At 42.0% G+C, this 18424-nt stretch overlaps 1 protein-coding gene across 1 annotated transcript in view; it reads right to left on the bottom strand.

Moving 5' to 3' along the window:
* Positions 1-18424, bottom strand: part of CRABP1 (cellular retinoic acid binding protein 1) — a 55912-nt gene that overhangs the window by 22423 nt on the left and 15065 nt on the right. Inside the window, exon 3 of the mRNA XM_077264214.1 lies at positions 3009-3122. Coding sequence (XP_077120329.1) covers positions 3009-3122 — 114 coding nt within the window. The remainder of the gene's footprint in view (positions 1-3008; positions 3123-18424) is intronic.

The raw sequence follows: 18424 nt of genomic DNA, 5'->3' as shown, positions 1-18424 counted from the left end.
AAAAATGGGCAAAAATCCCAGTGGCATGGTGTGGAAAGCTCATATAGACTTATCCAAAGCGACTGTCAGCTGTAATTTGTAAGGAGGCTCTACAAAGTACTGACTTTAGGGAGAGTGAATAAATTGCACTGTGCGCTGTACCATTGCGCTGTAATGACTCCCCTGTGCATTGACTGACAGCTTGCTTTGCACACACACATTCTGCAGAAAAGGCTGTCAGTCAATCTGCAGGCAAATAGTGTTTCTGGAGGGCACAGGTTCCCGTTAAGACCAAAACAGTAATATCTAGTCTGCATAAATCTCTGTATCCATGTCACAAGCTGAAATATGGGTCATTGAGCAAACCGTAGCGCTATAGATCACCTTCACAGTTTTTCTTTGTCTTGGAAAAATAGCAGCTCTTCATAATAAAAGCAGATTTTTCAGCAAAATATGTTGTCCTAGTTATTATGCTGACCTGGATCTGCTTTCAGAAGTGAAGAGCCACTGTTCTTATTAGAGAAGGATCACAAACCCTGCCAAAAACTACTCTTTGTATGTCAGCTTTATGGTCTTTTTTGACTGTTATCTGAAACAAATGAGTGAAGTGTATGGTGAAATAGTGTAATGTTCCCTTCTTACATTGACAAGTTACTTAATCCTAGAAGTCTTTTCTCAGGGCAAAAAGTTGGGTGACTTTTAGCTGTAGTGCAAGTGAGTCAGGTCTGTGATGAATGAAAGATGTGAAAGTGAATGTTATAATTAGGGCAAAAAGGTTAATATTGCCAATTTTAGGGGAAAACAGTTTTTCACACTAGAGTTTTAATGAGCAAAAGCACAATGACCTCTTTGTATGTGGATAATGCTAATGAGAGTTTGGTCAGAAAACAAAGACCTTCTTGTGTTAATATGATGTTCTTATTGACCTCGGTGTCTGGCCTGCTCATCAGTATATACTAATGAGGTGCATTAGTATCGTTGAATGTCAATACAGCCTGTGTACAATGTGATTTAATAATTCCTCTGTCATACACAACAATGGGTGCCAGATATAGCACTTTTTACTCTGTCACTTCTACATAGACTCATTAGTAGAATAAAGTAAACTCTTTTATCAGAAAATATGTTAACACATATTTTGGCCTTCTTTCTCTCTCATCAAACATGCAACAATGCCAGGGAAAGAGGCCCACTACAAATGTAGCTTAACGTGCCATGCATTTCTTGATTAATTTCACATTTACATCATTTGATATATGGTAAGGTTTTAATTCTAGAGGTTAGGACGTGGTGGGAAGACTTTTACGTTTTGTTTTAATAAAAATTATGTTACCTAAATACCCTATGTTATTTTCATGCACTATTGCTATTTATTCATTTACTCCAGGTATCTACTCATTTTTTTTTTTTTTAAATCTTAGGTTTTGTCTATTTAGTGACCAGTGTGAACATGCGCCCACACGTTGCATGCATACCAACTTATATTCCAGTTCATCCCTTGAGGTTTTTGTTTCAGGTTATTGCACTCTGTGCAAATAAGTCTGTGGCCTTCCTTTTCTTTAAGCTGGACATTACTTTTATATAGCTCCCCATGGCTGGGTGTCCATTATTGGGTGTCTCGGTCCTGCTCGGCCCTTATTCACATTTACATCATTTGACATATGATAAGGTTTTAATACGAGAGGTTAGGACCGTACTAAATAGGATCACCTTGAAGTGGTGGGATGGCTTTTTTTTTAACCAAAATGATGTTAACTAGGTGCATATGTTATTTTCAAGCACTCTTGTTTTTATTTATTTACTGCAGAGTATTTGCTCATTTTGTTTTTATCTTAGGTTTTGTCTGTTTAGCGGCCAGTGTGAACATGCACCTATACATTTGCGTGCATACCAACTTATATTCCAGTTCATCTCATTAGGTTTTAGTTCTATATTGTGCTTTGGTAAACTAGAGCAAGAATGGGGAATAGCAAGTAAATGGTTGGTATATAAATTTGGTATCACCCTAATATTACTGCTCTGTAGAACAAGTTAACATGCCATTTTATCAAACAGTAGACTTTGTAAAAACAAAATCTAATTAACAAAACTGGCTGTGTTTCTTATGCCAGAAATGTTACTCCGGTCTTTGACTGGAGTAGCATTATTGACAAGTAGCATGGAGTCGCATGTCACTGATAAGATGCTCTAAATTCATGAAGTGGTGTGTGCCTCCTAATTAATTAGGCACATCTTATTCCTGCACACACCTCATTAAGACAAGAGTATGAAACTCCAGTCTTAATGAATTGGCGCCATTATGTATTCCACCTCTCTAGATATTGCCATGTCAATAGAAATACAGTATAAAGATAGAAAGCGCTTGACTATGACTGGAGTTGTTGCTGTGCATCCACTTCTCTTCTGTGCTCCCACAAGTACATGAGGATGGGCCATGGCTACTGGCTCTGGCCATTGAGCAGGACAGAGAGAAACTTGGAATCTATCTAAAGTTTGAGGAAGATGACAGCAGTGGGCACCTTAGGGCCAACCTGAGTAATATTTCTAAGTGTACCCCTACAGATAGTTCAAAGTGCCAGGTTCATTAATAAAGTGGATAAATATCCACTTTATTATTAATAATAACATCTACTTTAAATTAATATATATAGAGAGTAAATCATAAGTACTCTCCGACACTCAGAATAAATTTAAAGTTTATTCACAGTGTAATAATGAGGTTAAGTTATTTCCTGGTATGCATTTAGTTTCCAAATTATCATTTCTAGATGTTCTCCAGTTATCCAGAAATCGCTGTACAAGTAAAGATATTGTCCAGCCATTAATAAAAGAACATTTTAGAATGCTATAACATATTAAATGAAGCCATACTCACCTTCCTGGTCCCTCGATAGTCTTTGTACTGTCATCCTTTTTATTTTATAATATTTTAAGCTAATTTTTTTTTTTTTTTTTTTTTATGACTGGACAACCCGCTAACTTTACAAGAAATAATCAAACATACATATTATTGTATTGTATTGCCTCACCAATATCAGTTCGTCTCCTATGAGCTCTCGAGTCCAGTAAGTCTTGGGCCCGTTCCCATCTACCAGATTTTGCTTACAGTAGATCTTATTTTCTTTTTCCCAAACAGGAAAACTCTGATAAACAGAAAAAAAAAAAAGTTAGCTTATGTTACGCTTGGGTACGTGCATAGTAAGCAAAAGCAATATTATTAGTAGCATTGGAAATATGAATGTAAGAAAGATCTCTACAATTCATTTAGAAACACTTAGCTACGTTGTTCTATTTGGTCATAATGTTGTAAACCAAAATCAACTCAACAAATCAAATAAAAAATCAACTGCTTTTGCAATTCTAAAATATATTTTCATGCAATTTTCACTAACTTTTAAATGATAATTTACTTTAATGTTCAATAATGCAAGAAATTTCTGATTTAAAAAATGGGCCATAATCAATGTAAATACTAATCGAGTGGTCTCCAAAAAGCTGCTGTCACGGTTCCACCCCTCAGGGTGTCTGGGATGTAGTTACTGACAGCTCGGCCATCCAATCTGGTATAGGGGTGTGCTGAAGCTGTCAGTGCGTTGATTGGCAGCTCTGAGGTGCGCTCAGTTTGGTCGACCCCCCTACCCCCGGTTCATGATGACTACAGGTAATCACCATTGTTAGCTGCTTTTCCTATTGCCACGCCAGTATATGGATCATAGCATCCGTACTTGCGGGCTAGAGCGTTTAGCATGTTACACTCTTTGTAGTTGAGCTAGGTTGCCTGACATGATATAGGACCTATGATCACTTACAATATACCGGGTGCAGATACAAAAAGGGGGTTGTATCAGTCTGTAGCTTCTGTGGTGACCCTATACTTACTCATTGTTATAATATATTATATTTATTGTGTTATATGCTATGTACGGTTTTAAATTTGTGCAATAAAAGTTATGTTTTTTATATTTGGAACACTTTGGATCCAGTGCCTTCATGGTTCTCTATTGGTATTTTCAGGTTTATCTATGAAGGGATCCCGATATTGGGGATGAGGCATTATTTGTTTGTGTTAGATACTGTGTGGGCTGTGTTATATACTACATCTCTGTGCTATATACTATACGGCTGTGGTATATATTACGTGGCTGGGTAATATACTACATCGCTGTGCTCTATACTATGTGGCCTGTGTTATATACTGCATGGGCTGTGTTATATACTACGTCTCTGTGCTATATACTACGTGGCTGTGCAATATATTACGTGGCTGTACAATATACTACATGGCTGTGCAATATATTACGTGGCTGGGCAATATACTACATGGCTGTGCAATATATTACATGGCTGGTCAATATACTACGTGTCTGTGCTATATACTACGTGGCTGGGCAATATACTACGTGGCTGGGCAATATACTACGTGGCTGTGCTATATACTGCGTGGCTGTGTTATATACTATGTGGGCTGTGCTATATACTATGTGACTGTGTTATATACTACGTGGGCTGTGCTATATTTCTCCGCTGTATCTGTGCATCATGAATCGTGGTATGTGTTAAAGAGGGGGGCCCACTGAGACTCTTTCGCCCGGGGCCCTCAAAAACCTGGAGCAAGCCCTGGCTTCACTGATTGGCTATGTTGTGAGGCAAAATTTTAACCCCGCGCGTTCTAATTCACCAAACAATTTTGCCCCTATCTACATAATGGGGAAAAAGTGAAAGGAAAAGTGTTGGATGCAAATTGACAGCTGCCAGATGTGAACAAGGGGCACTTAAAGAATGAGAGCGATGGCGCCAAAGAGTATATACAGTTGCTAAGGTGGGGCTCCGACATGGGATACTCACCACACACGGGGATATGAACACACACACAAAACGCGCCACACACTACCACGTGCTTGAACACATATACCACCCTCAGCACACATTTCACCACACATACACCAACCTCGCCACATAAAAGTCGAAACACAAAAGTCACCACTCAAAGCTCGCCACGTGCAAAATTCGCCACATGCAAAACTAGGCTCACGCAAAACTCGCCACACGTGCAAAACTCGCCTCATGGAAAACTCGCCACTTGCAAAACTTGCACACGCGGAAAAATTGCCACATGCACAAAAGTTGCAACACATGCAAAAGTTGCCTCACACAAAACTTGCACATACTCAAAACGCACCACACATAAAACTCGCCATGCGCAAAACTTGCTGCACACAACTTGCTACACTAACCTGTCACATGCAACTCGACACAAAAAAAGTTGCTACATGCTTGTCGCCACACAAAACTCATCTCACAAAGTCGCTACATGCATGTCGCCACTCGCAACTCAACATAATCAACTTGACACATGAAACTCGCCCTAAAACACACACAAGTCTGGTATTATCCTTCAAAAATAGAAATCTGATTAATAAGCAGACAAACTACAAGAGCAACAAATGTACCATATAGGAAATATGGCAGCTGTCAGTCACATGACCTGTCTATTATGTGTATGTGTGAGCTAATATATACTGCCAGGGGGAGAGCTTCCTGTTGGCTGGGGATTTATCAGGCTGCCAATTTAGCTTACAAATACTGAGGTAAAATGCTGACCAAATAACGTGTGAACGAGGTCTAATACAGGAGGAGATGACACACATATATACTATATACAGAAGGAGATGACATACAGGTATATACTATATATTGGAGGATATGACATACAGGTATATACTATATACAGGAGGAGATGACACACAGGTATATACTATATACAGCAGGAGATGACACACAGGTATATACTATATAAAAGAGATGACACATAGGTATATACAGGAGGAGATGACATACAGCAGGTATATACACTATATACAGGGGAGATGACATACAGGTATATACTATATACAGGAGATGACATACAGGTATATACTATATATAGGAGGAGATGACATACAGGTATATACTATATACAGGAGATGACATACAGGTATATACTATATATAGGAGGAGATGACATACAGGTATATACTATATACAGAAGAGATGACACATAGGTATATACTATATACAGAAGAGATGACATACAGGTATATACAGGAGGAGATGACACATAGGTATATACAATATACAGGAGGAGATGACATACAGCAGGTATATACTATTTACAGGGGAGATGACATACAGGTATATACTGTATACAGGAGATGACATACAGGTGTATACTATATATAAGGGAGATGACAAACATGTATATACTGAGGGGAAAATGAGAGGTGTGAGGTGAAAATGAAAAGGTGTGAGTGCAAAATGAGAGGAGTGAGGGGAAAATAGTGGAGTGATCAGATAATGACAGATGTGAGGTTGAAATGACAAGTGTTAGGGGGGAATGAGAGGAGTGAGGGGGAATGAGAAGAGTGAAGGGGAAAATGAGAGGTGTGAGGGAGAAAATGAGAGAAGTGAGGTGCTATAACTAACCACAGATATTTTCTATGCCCAGGCAACGCCAGGCTCTTCAGCTAGTATAACATATAATTACAGCTGTATCCAGCATTTCAGCTCATTCCTATTTATTGCTTTTAGTTGCAGTACCAAGAAAAGCCGCTACTTTACCTACATAACTGGATCTCGTAGATAGTGAAGGTATGAGATGACCAAAGGCTATGGAACCTCATTCTGATGCTCCGTAAATGTTGCCTACAGCCACTTTTGGTTCTGCTGCGCAGCACATGACTCTTTGACTCTGAAAAGTGACATCAGTAACTTCACCACTCTTCAGATATTCCGGGTCTTGCGCTGAGCTCGGCGACTGTGTAGAGCGGTACTGTTACTACCATCACTGCTCTTCAGAGTCGCTGGGTCTCACCAGGTCTGGGCTAGTAGTGGGGGTGTCTGATAGACACCTCTCCATTACTTACACCAGGGATTGATAGCAGCTGACATTACGCAGCTGACATCAACCCTAAAAATCATCACACATACCAGAATTAAATGCTTTGGCGGCTGGGAAAAGCAGTAGAGTTAGCGCTATTCCCAGGCACCGGATGCTAACTACAGCTGTCATCAGAATTAGTGTATATAGGTAGCGGCGCTGTTGCGTATGGTAAATATGGACTGCTGCAGGTGAAACCCTTTATCACTAGGGATATATAGTACTAACAATAATGATATATACAAAATATGTATGCACTTGCGCTACGTCCTATGTTGTCATAAATAGAAATACCATTAGTATGAGATTTACCTGCTCAAGGGAATGAAGCACTTGAATTTGTTCTAATGGGAACGTGAAGCAAATCACTAATGGTGTAAAATGTGCTTTCTAGAAAGAAGATAAAAGTAAATATTAGGTATATACTCAGATGCCGTGCTCAAATGTGTATATATATATATATATATATATATATATATATATATATATATATGCACACACATTGATGTAGTCACTATATGATGAAACGCTATATAGCGTATCTTCAGGATATCTTAGGCATGAGGATGAATGTTCTGAGTATAAACCTGCAGAAATATATACACCGAAATGATTAGGATACTTTGAAACAGGTCTAGTATCAACAGAGCTGGTAGCTGCTTTGTACCTGTTTATAAAACTGTAAGAAAGATGCCGCAGGTGGTCGGCTATTTATGTAGCCGAAAGTTGCGGCTGGAGTAGGCAGAGCCAGATCCGGGGTTAGCACATCATAGTAAAAAGATATACATATAGATCACGCGACAGCGTTACTTATCTGTCCTTATTCAGTTGAGATCTTGTGGTGGCTGTGGGAGCTTGAATCTTCGGCGCACGCCGTCCCGGCCGGTGACGGACACGCGCGTAGTTGTAGATCTCCGCCGGAGGTAGTGAAGGACCTTCGTATCACGTGTTCAGCAGTCACGTGATGCTGCTCTTTGAAAAATACGGATAACAATGGGAGCCAAAAATATTAACCAACGCGTTTCGGGATTACTACGGATCCCTTCCTGAGGGTTCCTGAGGAAGGGATCCGTAGTAATCCCGAAACGCGTTGGTTAATATTTTTGGCTCCCATTGTTATCCGTATTTTTCAAAGAGCAGCATCACGTGACTGCTGAACACGTGATACGAAGGTCCTTCACTACCTCCGGCGGAGATCTACAACTACGCGCGTGTCCGTCACCGGCCGGGACGGCGTGCGCCGAAGATTCAAGCTCCCACAGCCACCACAAGATCTCAACTGAATAAGGACAGATAAGTAACGCTGTCGCGTGATCTATATATATATCTTTTTACTATGATGTGCTAACCCCGGATCTGGCTCTGCCTACTCCAGCCGCAACTTTCGGCTACATAAATAGCCGACCACCTGCGGCATCTTTCTTACAGTTTTATAAACAGGTACAAAGCAGCTACCAGCTCTGTTGATACTAGACCTGTTTCAAAGTATCCTAATCATTTCGGTGTATATATTTCTGCAGGTTTATACTCAGAACATTCATCCTCATGCCTAAGATATCCTGAAGATACGCTATATAGCGTTTCATCATATAGTGACTACATCAATGTGTGTGTATATATATACATTTGAGCACGGCATCTGAGTATATACCTAATATTTACTTTTATCTTCTTTCTAGAAAGCACATTTTACACCATTAGTGATTTGCTTCACGTTCCCATTAGAACAAATTCAAGTGCTTCATTCCCTTGAGCAGGTAAATCTCATACTAATGGTATTTCTATTTATGACAACATAGGACGTAGCGCAAGTGCATACATATTTTGTATATATCATTATTGTTACAGCTGTCATCATCCTTGCCTCATCTCCCTGTGAAGCATTTCTGTTGTATTTACATGCGCTGATCTCAGGCCGCTAACCGAGTTTGATCGACAATACTGAAGTAGTTTGCTTGTTTCCCGTCCTCTTTACACCAACTGAGAAAGAATGAAGGGAAGAGAACAATCATAATTAGATCAATCTGTCCCCATAGAGTATCATGTTATCAGCAGCACAACTACAGTTTACACCGGCGATGTGCTGCTGAGAACAAGGATTTCTGTACCCACATAAACAATCCAATCACTCGATGAATAGGCAGCATTTTGCTTGTTTAGTATAATACACCCCATAGTCCTCCATATATTATAATGTGCACCTCAGTCCTCCATATAGTATAATACACTCCTCAGTCCTCCATATAGTATAATACACTACTCAGTCCTCCATATAGTATAATACACTCCTCAGTCCTCCATATAGTATAATACACTCCTCAGTCCTCCATATAATATAATACACTCCTCATAGTCCTCCATTTATTAAAATATACTGCAATTCCTCCATATACTATAATAAACACCTCAGTCCTCCATATAGTATAATGTACTGCCACAGTCCTCCATATAGAATAATACACTCCTCAGTCCTCCAAATAGTATAATACACTCCTCAGTCCTCCATATGGTATAATACACTCCTCATAGTCCTCCATTTATTAAAATACACTGCAATTCCTCCATATAGTATGATACACTCCTCAGTCCTCCATATAGTATAATGTACTGCCACAGTCCTTCATATAGTATAATACACTCCTCAGTCCTCCAAATAGTGTAATACATTCCTCATAGTGCTCCATATAGTATAATGCCCTGCCATTGTCATTCATGTAGTACAATTCACTTCCCATAGTATAATGCACCCCATAGTTCTTCATATAGTATAATGTATTCCCCATAGTCCTCAATACAGTATAATGCAGCCCACATATAGTATAATGATGCCACCCCAGAGTATAATGCAGCCACCCCACAGAATATATTGTAGCCCCCTGAGTATAATGTAACCCCCCAGAGAATATAATGCAGCCCCCTCATATAGTATAATGCTGCCCCTGCATATATAATATATGGTAGCCCCCTCATAGAGCATAATGAAGCCCCCCATAGAATATAATGTAGCCCCTCCATAGAATGTAATACAGCCCCCCATAGAATGTAATACAGCCCACCTCCCCTTAGAATATAATACAGCCCCCATAGAATATAATGTAGCCCCCATAGAATGTAATACAGCGATCCCCCATAGAATGTCATAGACACCGGTATAGTTGAATGCGGCGGCGCTGGCGGGGGGGTAGAGTCGGCGCTGGCGTGCGGACCACGTCTGCCACCGGCCCTTCTGGCATTTGCCAGAAATGCCCGATGGTCAGTCCGGCCCTGTATACTGCTCAAAAAAATAAAGGGAACACTCAAATAACACATCCTAGATCTGAATGTATGAAATATTCTCATTGAATATGTTCTGTACGAAGTTGAATGTGCGGACAACAAAATCACACAAAAATCATCAATGGAAATCAAATTTATTAACCAATGTAGGCCTGGATTTGGAACGATACTCAAAATCAAAGTGGAAAATCAAATTACAGGCTGATTCAACTTCAGTGGAAATGCTTTAAAACAAGGAAACGATGCTCAGTATTGTGTGTGTGGCCTCCATGTGCCTGTATGACCTCCCTACAATGCCTGGGCATGCTCCTGATGAGGCAGCGGATGGCCTCCTGAGGGATCTCCTCCCAGACCTGGACTAAAGCATCCACCAACTCCTGGACACTCTGGTGCAATGTGATGTTGCTGGATGGTGCGAAACATGATGTCCCAGATGTGTTCAATCGGATTCAGGTCTGGAGAATGGGCAGGCCAGTCCATAGCTTCAATGCCTTCATCTTGCAGGAACTGCTGACACACTCCAGCCACATGAAGTCTGGCATTGTCCTACATTAGGAGGAACCCAGGGCCAACCGCACCAGCATATGGTCTCACAAGGGGTCTGAGGATCTCATCTCGATACCTAATGGCAGTCAGGCTACTTCTGGCGAGCACATGGAGGGCTGTGCGGCTCTCCAGAGACATGCCACCCCACTCCATTACTGATCCACTGCCAAACCGGTCATACTGAGGGATGTTGCAGGCAGCAGATCGCTCTCCACGGCATCACCAGACTGTCACATGTGCTCAGTGTGAACCTGCTATCATCTGTAAAGAGCACAGGGCGCCAGTGGTGAATTTGTCAATCCTGGTGTTCTGTGGCAAATGCCAAGCTTCCTGCACGGTGTTGGGCTGTGAGCACAACCCCCATCTGTAGACGTCGGGCACTCAGACCATCCTCATGGAGTCGGCTTATAACCATTTGTGCAGACACATGCACATTTGTGGCCTGCTGGAGGTCATTTTGCAGGGCTCTGGCAGTGCTCCTCCTGTTCCTCCTTGCACAAAGGCTGAGGTAGCGGTCCTGCTGCTGGGTTGTTGCCCTCCTTTGGCCCCCTCCATGCCTCCTGGTGTACTGGCCTGTCTCCTGGTAGTGCCTCCAGCCTCTGGCCACTATGCTGACAGACACAGCAAACCTTCTTGCCACAGCTCGCATTGATGAGTCATCCTGGAAAAGCTGCACTACCTGAGCCACTTGTGTGGGCTGTAGAGTCTATCTCATGCTGCCACAAGTGTGGAAGCACAACCAACATTCAAAAGTGACCAAAACATAAGCCAGAAAGCATTGGTACTGAGATGTAGTCTGTGGCCCCCACCTGCAGAACCACTCCTTTATAGGGGATGTCTGGATAATTTCCAATTATTGCCATCTGTTGTCTATTCCATTTGCACAACAGCATATGAAATTGATTGTCAAACAGTGTTGCTTCCTAAGTGGACATTTCGATTTCCTGTGGTAGTTCCATGAGGAGGTGAATTGTGGACAGATAAGACAGAAGAGCTGTTGGGTAGTAGATTAAACCAAAAGCATTTTTCTGCTTTGTGAGCACAGGAGGAGGACAGAGGACAGTGTGGTGAGTTTTGAATTACTCTTTTACCACGTTTTGACTAGATAGGTAACGTAACAATGAAGCTCCAGGACATTTCATATACATTAGTTGATAATCACATAAGGCTTGTGATAGTGTCCATATTGTTTCTTAGGGCTGTCAGTTTTCGTGTGAACTTAGCCAGTGTTCATCAATGAGGCTGTTCAGATAACTGATTCTTTTCAATGGATCGATTGCATGAAAAAAATTGTTCCAGATGAGATTCGTTCATTCAAGTCTGAGTTTTACATATTATCCGTGTTAGCAAAAATTATTTTTCACAAATGGTGAACGAAAATCATACTTTACATCACCTTCCTTTCCAATTGTTCACAGAGTGATGTGAGGTATAAAAAAATTAACACTTTCCCTTGCTTTTGTCATTTCAAGTCCAATAGTTTGCTATGCGCCTGATCCAAGGATTCCAAATGTCGGTTCCCCTTCTTCCACTTGCATGGATGCCAGCTTGAAAACCACCACCATGGCCGTTGGGCAGCATTTCCTGCTCTGGCTCCCGGAAGAACCTGCAATCTCTGAAGAAACAGGTTTGGAAGGAAATCCCAAGGAGTGCCATGGACTTCTTTATCAGCGCACACTTCAGTATGAAATTCTGGCCCATCAGTTTCCCTCTGATCGGGCTAAAGTGGCATTTTGATGTCCCACTTTGGGGGAGAGGCCCTTGGTAACCATCTTCTGAGAGAGTTTATTCTGAGGGATTAAGGACGAACTGTCAGGTGGAGACATAACTGCTACTCTTGATGACCTAATTTACCTGGCTATACAGATCGATCTCAGGTTCCAGGAATGAAATAGAGAGGCAACACCTGAGAGGAGTCTGAGTCGTCTGGTCCATCCTTCCTAAGACCGCTCATTCCCCAGCCTTCTGTGGCATCTGACTCTCCTGAACCTATTGAGGTTGACCGTATTAAGATGACTGAGCAATGGGAGGAACACTATCATGCCAAGGGGTTATGCTTCTACTGTGATATTACGGAACATCTTATCCGTTCTTGCCCCAAAAAGTCTGGAAACTCTCAAGTCTACTGTCTTTAGGAGAGCCTACCCTGGGCGAGAGTAATTCCTCTCCACCATTGACTCTGGCTGTATCCATGTCATGTGGAGTTACCTGGTTCATTTAGATGGCCCACCAAGATTCCGCTCCGGCTGGAAACTTCATGCAGCAAGCCATGGTAGAACGGTACCAGATTGCCACCCAAAGCCTCCAGAGTCCTTTGATCATGTTGTCTGTCAATGGGAGGTTCCATCTTATAAGTTAGGTCCTCGCTTTATCGGTTCCTTCGAGGTCATCAAGCAAATCGACTCCGTGTCCTACAAGTTGAAGTTTCCATCCTTGTTACTTGTGTCTAATTCTTTCCACTTATCTGTCCTCAAGTCAGTCATCTTGATCTTGAGCCACTTCTTCAAGGATCCTGGTTCACATTTGCACTAGTCTGCTCTGAGGATGTCTTTAACGTGAAGAGCATCTTGGCCATGAAGAAGGTGAGGGGTAAAACTTTTTTTCCTGGTGGATAGGAAAGGATTTGGTATCAAAAGAGATTGTAGGTGCCCTTGGAGAGATTCCTCTCAAGTTTGGAGAGGAGGGGGCATAAGGATGGTGGTACTCTAATTCTAGCATCCCTTCATCTCCCTGGCAGGGACTCCGACATGCTTACCACCACAGCCACTTGGCGACATCTCCGGCTCCTACCGCGGTTTCCAGGTTTCCGCACCATCGCACAGGTTTCCCAGTAATGTGTGCTCCTCACTTCTTAAAGAGGCAGTGCACGCACTCAGAAACGGTCCCCAGCCTATTGCTGGGAGGTATTAGGGACCGTAGGGAGGTGTCTGAGCAACTTCAGTACCTAGAGTGTCTCTACTCGTCCATTGTTAAGTCCCTATTCCGGAATCCATTCTGTGATCCCGTATCAATACCTATCCTGTGATCCTGAGCCCGTTCTGTCTGTAATAGAACCTGTTCTGTCTGAACCGGCACCAGTATCCATGCTGCCAGTGATCCTTTTCTGCCTGACAGTCCATATCTGCGCCCCTGACCCCTGGGGTTAGCTGTTTTAGTACTGGAGACTGCCCTGGAGTGGTATCTGGTGGATACCTGCAAGTACAAGCCTAACCTCACCATCAGAGGCTCTAGTGAAGGACCAGATAGTCACTTAGTTACGCCCCTCCCGGGTAAGCTTGGCCCGTGGTGCAGTGGGTCCACATCCACCAGCGTGACAGTATTGTCTGTGCCTCCCACCATAGATGAGATCACACTTATAGGACTGCCATTATTTTATGGTGTGAGATGCATACAGTAGGGGAAATTAAGGTCATGGAGTGGCCTAGCCAGACTCCAGATCTTAATCCTATAGAAAACTAATGGAGGGAGTTGAAGCTCCGAGTTGCCAAGCAACAGCCTCAAAATCTTAATGATTTAGAGAGGATCTGCAAAGAGGAGTGGACCAAAATTCCTCCTGACATGTGCTCAAACCTCATTATCAACTATAAAAAACGTCTGACTGCTGTGCTTGCCAACAAGGGTTTTGCCACCAAGCATTAATTCTGGTTTGTCCGATGGATCAATACTTCCCCCACTGTACGTCTCCCTCATATATAGGCACTTACTGTAGTTCTCACTACAATCCCTGCATCAATTGCAAAATGCAGTAGGAATGTCAACACACTTCATGAAGAAAAACATCACAAGATGTTTTAAGCTATAAATACAATCATAGTAGTACTGTGATGATTATAGCTGAGGACATAAGACTGAGAACAGTCGCAAGAGATCAATAGCAAAACACAAAAACAACACGACTAAAAAAGCTCCAAGAATATTTAAATTAATTCAACATTATATTTTATTAAGGAAAACAGGTAAGGATGAAAAACAGGAAAAGGAGGGGGTACAACAACTAGCACATGCCAGAAATGGACGCTCAGCAAGACATGTAATAATATGAAAGGCTGGGAAAATAACGATATTCAGTATATCTATTGCACTAATGCCACCTAGCCTGACTTAATATCAACCCAGCACAAGAAAAAATAGATAGGTAAAAGGCATGACACACTAAGGTGGCATATTACCCGTATTTGTGACCAGGAGATGTCCAGGAGCGTCCTCCCCGACGCGCGTTTCGGCGCTGTAGCCTTTCTCAAGGGGTGAGACAGGAAGAGGACGTGCACAGTTTAAAAAGCCCAGTGCTCCAATCAAAATGTATGTTACCTAATGACCAGGTTGTCACAAACGATGACGCGGCAACCATACTGTGATGGACATATAGAAAAGCCAATCAAGCGTAAGCATCTAGAGATGATCGCTGCAAATGATGCAGCTGTTTTCACTGTGGCATGGCGCCGCGGCGCCGTGTGATCAGGACGGAAATGATGCGACTGCGCCGTCACTTCCTGTGACGCGTGCGCAACCATGGCAACAGGACGCCAGATGGCAGCGGCGTCAGGAAGGCGCCGCAAGCCAGCGAGCGGCCCGGGACCATGCAGCGCACGCGTACTGGGATCAGGCTGGCATACAGAGAGTCGCAATAGTGACGGACCCATAATAAACACAAATATACATACAGCAGCAAGTGTGGAACTAGATAACAATATAGAGGATCCTACTATTGCAAAAACAGGATAGACATATAATATCTCATATAGAACAACAGCCACAAATATACATAATAATTATAAGTATACATTCCACAGTAAAAATATAACTGGGTGGCAATATAGAGAGTCCTGCTATTGCCAGTAGGGAATAAACAAGATAGACATATAATATCTCATATAGAATATCAGCCGCAAATGAACATAACTATAACAATAGCGGTTATAAGTAGTTCGTCTCAAAGGTCCTAAGATGGAAAGATCACACAGCATTTTCCAAAAGGTCCATGTAGAAGTCAACATCCATACCAGGTCATGGCTTGTACAGAGATTTCAACATGGAGAGGATATTAAAAACGGGCTGAAAAGTAAAAACACAAAATAAGTAAGAATATAAAAACAAAGCATATGCTAATACCAACGGTTGGATTTATAAAAATTGTACAAAACTGATGTTCTCGTTGAGGCCTTTAGGGTGGACCGTGTCTAACGTCCAGATCCATCTGGATTCTTGTTGAGCAAGCCTAGAGCTAATTTTACCTCCGCGGATACCTGGATCGACAGTGTCAATCCCTCTCACTCTAAGCCCAGAGCTGTCACATTCATGATATAATTTAAAATGGCGAGGTAGGGTGCGGAGGGTGGATATGTCCGTGTGGCCAACGGCCGCCTCAATGCCTAATACGTGATCCCGCACGCGAACCTTCAATTGGCGTGTAGTCAATCCAATGTAAATTAGACCACACGGGCACATAGCAAAATAAACTACATTTCTTGTAGTACACGTGATGTGTTTCCTGATGGTATATGTCTTAGATCTAGAAGAATTTGTAAATGTGCCCGTGCGGTCCACATTGGGGCAGGCGACACATCGGCCACAAGGGACACATCCACACCCCGGGCCCACCCCGTCAATGAAACTCTGTCTCTGGCCACCCTGATAGTGACTTCTCACTAAAAAATCCCTCAGATTTTTTGAACGACGGACAGTCACACTCGGTTTTTCTGGAAGGATCTGTCTAAGAATAGAGTCCGTACGTAAAATTGGCCATGCCTTTTGAAGACAATCTTTCATGCGAGAGAACTGAGCATGGTAGTTGGTAATGAACCGTATCTTATTGGAGGAGGAATTACGGGTATCATGGGCATAAAGAAAAGAGTGTCTCGTAGAATACTTAGCTCTGTTATAAGCTCGCTTGATACTACGTCTCCCATAACCACGCTCATGAAATCTCTCACATAAATCCCTGGCTTTTATTTCGAAGTCTACATCATTGGAACAGATTCTTCGAAGTCGAAGAAACTGTCCAATTGGGACTGAGTTGATCATGTGTTTGGGGTGAGCAGATGATGCGTGCAGCAAACTATTGGTGGATGTTTCCTTCCTGAATATGGTAGTTTGGAGTGAATCACCTGGCCTAGCCAGACTCCAGACCTTAATCCTATAGAAAACTAATGGAGGGAGTTGAAGCTCCGAGTTGCCAAGCAACAGCCTCAAAATCTTAATGATTTAGAGAGGATCTGCAAAGAGGAGTGGACCAAAATTCCTCCTGACATGTGCTCAAACCTCATCATCAACTATAAAAAACGTCTGACTGCTGTGCTTGCCAACAAGGGTTTTGCCACCAAGCATTAATTCTGGTTTGTCCGATGGATCAATACTTCCCCCACTGTACGTCTCCCTCATATATAGGCACTTACTGTAGTTCTCACTACAATCCCTGCATCAATTGCAAAATGCAGTAGGAAGCAGTAAGGCAAGAACTTCTCCAGGAGGCAAAAAGTCTAAAGCAAAAGTTGCATATCATAATTTCTCCTGTAGAATACTTGAAATGTACTGTAGAATCTTTTAAATACCTTTTGGGCTTTCAGTAGAGAAAATAATGTAGTCTAGATTAAAATTTCAATTTACTGGAATTTACAGAACTTTTTTTATTTAATCCCAGAAGATGAGGACACCATACAAATAAGAATTTGCGCCCTGTCTTTATAATCTATATATACAGTTAGGTCCATATATATTTGGACAGAGACAACATTTTTCTAGTTTTGGTTATAGACAATACCACAATGAATTTTAAACAAAACAATTCAGATGCAGTTGAAGTTCAGACTTTCAGCTTTCATTTGAGGGTATCCACATTAAAATCGGATGAAGGGTTTAAGAGTTTCAGCTCCTTAACATGTGCCACCCTGTTTTTAAAAGGACCAAAAGTAATTGGACAGATTCAATAATTTTAGATAAAATGTTCATTTTTAGTACTTGGTTGAAAACCCTTGGCTGGCAATGACTGCCTGAAGTCTTGAACTCATGGACATCACCAGACGCTGTGTTTCCTCCTTTTTGATGCTCTGTCAGGCCTTCACTGCGGTGGTTTTCAGTTGCTGTTTGTTTGTGGGCCTTTCTGTCTGAAGTTTAGTCTTTAACAAGTGAAATGCATGCTCAATTTGGTTGAGATCAGGTGACTGACTTGGCCATTCAAGAATATTCCACTTCTTTGATTTAATTAACTCCTGGGTTGCTTTGGCTTCATGTTTTGGGTCATTGTCTATCTGTAGGATGAAACGACGACCAATCAGTTTGGCTGCATTTGGCTGGATCTGAGCACACAGTGTGGCTCTGAATACCTCAGAATTCATTCGGCTGTTCTGTCCTGTGTCACATCATCAATAAACACTAGTGACCCAGTGCCACTGGCAGCCATGCATGCCCAAGCCATCACACTGCCTCCGCCGTGTTTTACAGATGATGTGGTATGCTTTGGATCATGAGCTGTACCACGCCTTCGCCATACATTTCTCTTTCCATCATTCTGGTAGAGGTTGATCATGGTTTCATCTGTCCAAAGAATGTTCTTCCAGAACTGTGCTGGCTTTTTTAGATGTTTTATAGCAAAGTCCAGTCTAGCCTTTTTATTCTTGATTCTTATGAGTGGCTTGCACCGTGCAGTGAACCCTCTGTATTTACTTTCATGCAGTCTTCTCTTTATGGTAGATTTGGATATTGATATGCCTA

This window comes from Ranitomeya variabilis, chromosome 5 (genome assembly GCF_051348905.1).
Source record: "Ranitomeya variabilis isolate aRanVar5 chromosome 5, aRanVar5.hap1, whole genome shotgun sequence".
NCBI classification, from domain to species: domain Eukaryota; kingdom Metazoa; phylum Chordata; class Amphibia; order Anura; family Dendrobatidae; genus Ranitomeya; species Ranitomeya variabilis.
This window is presented reverse-complemented; position numbering and strand designations above follow the sequence as displayed.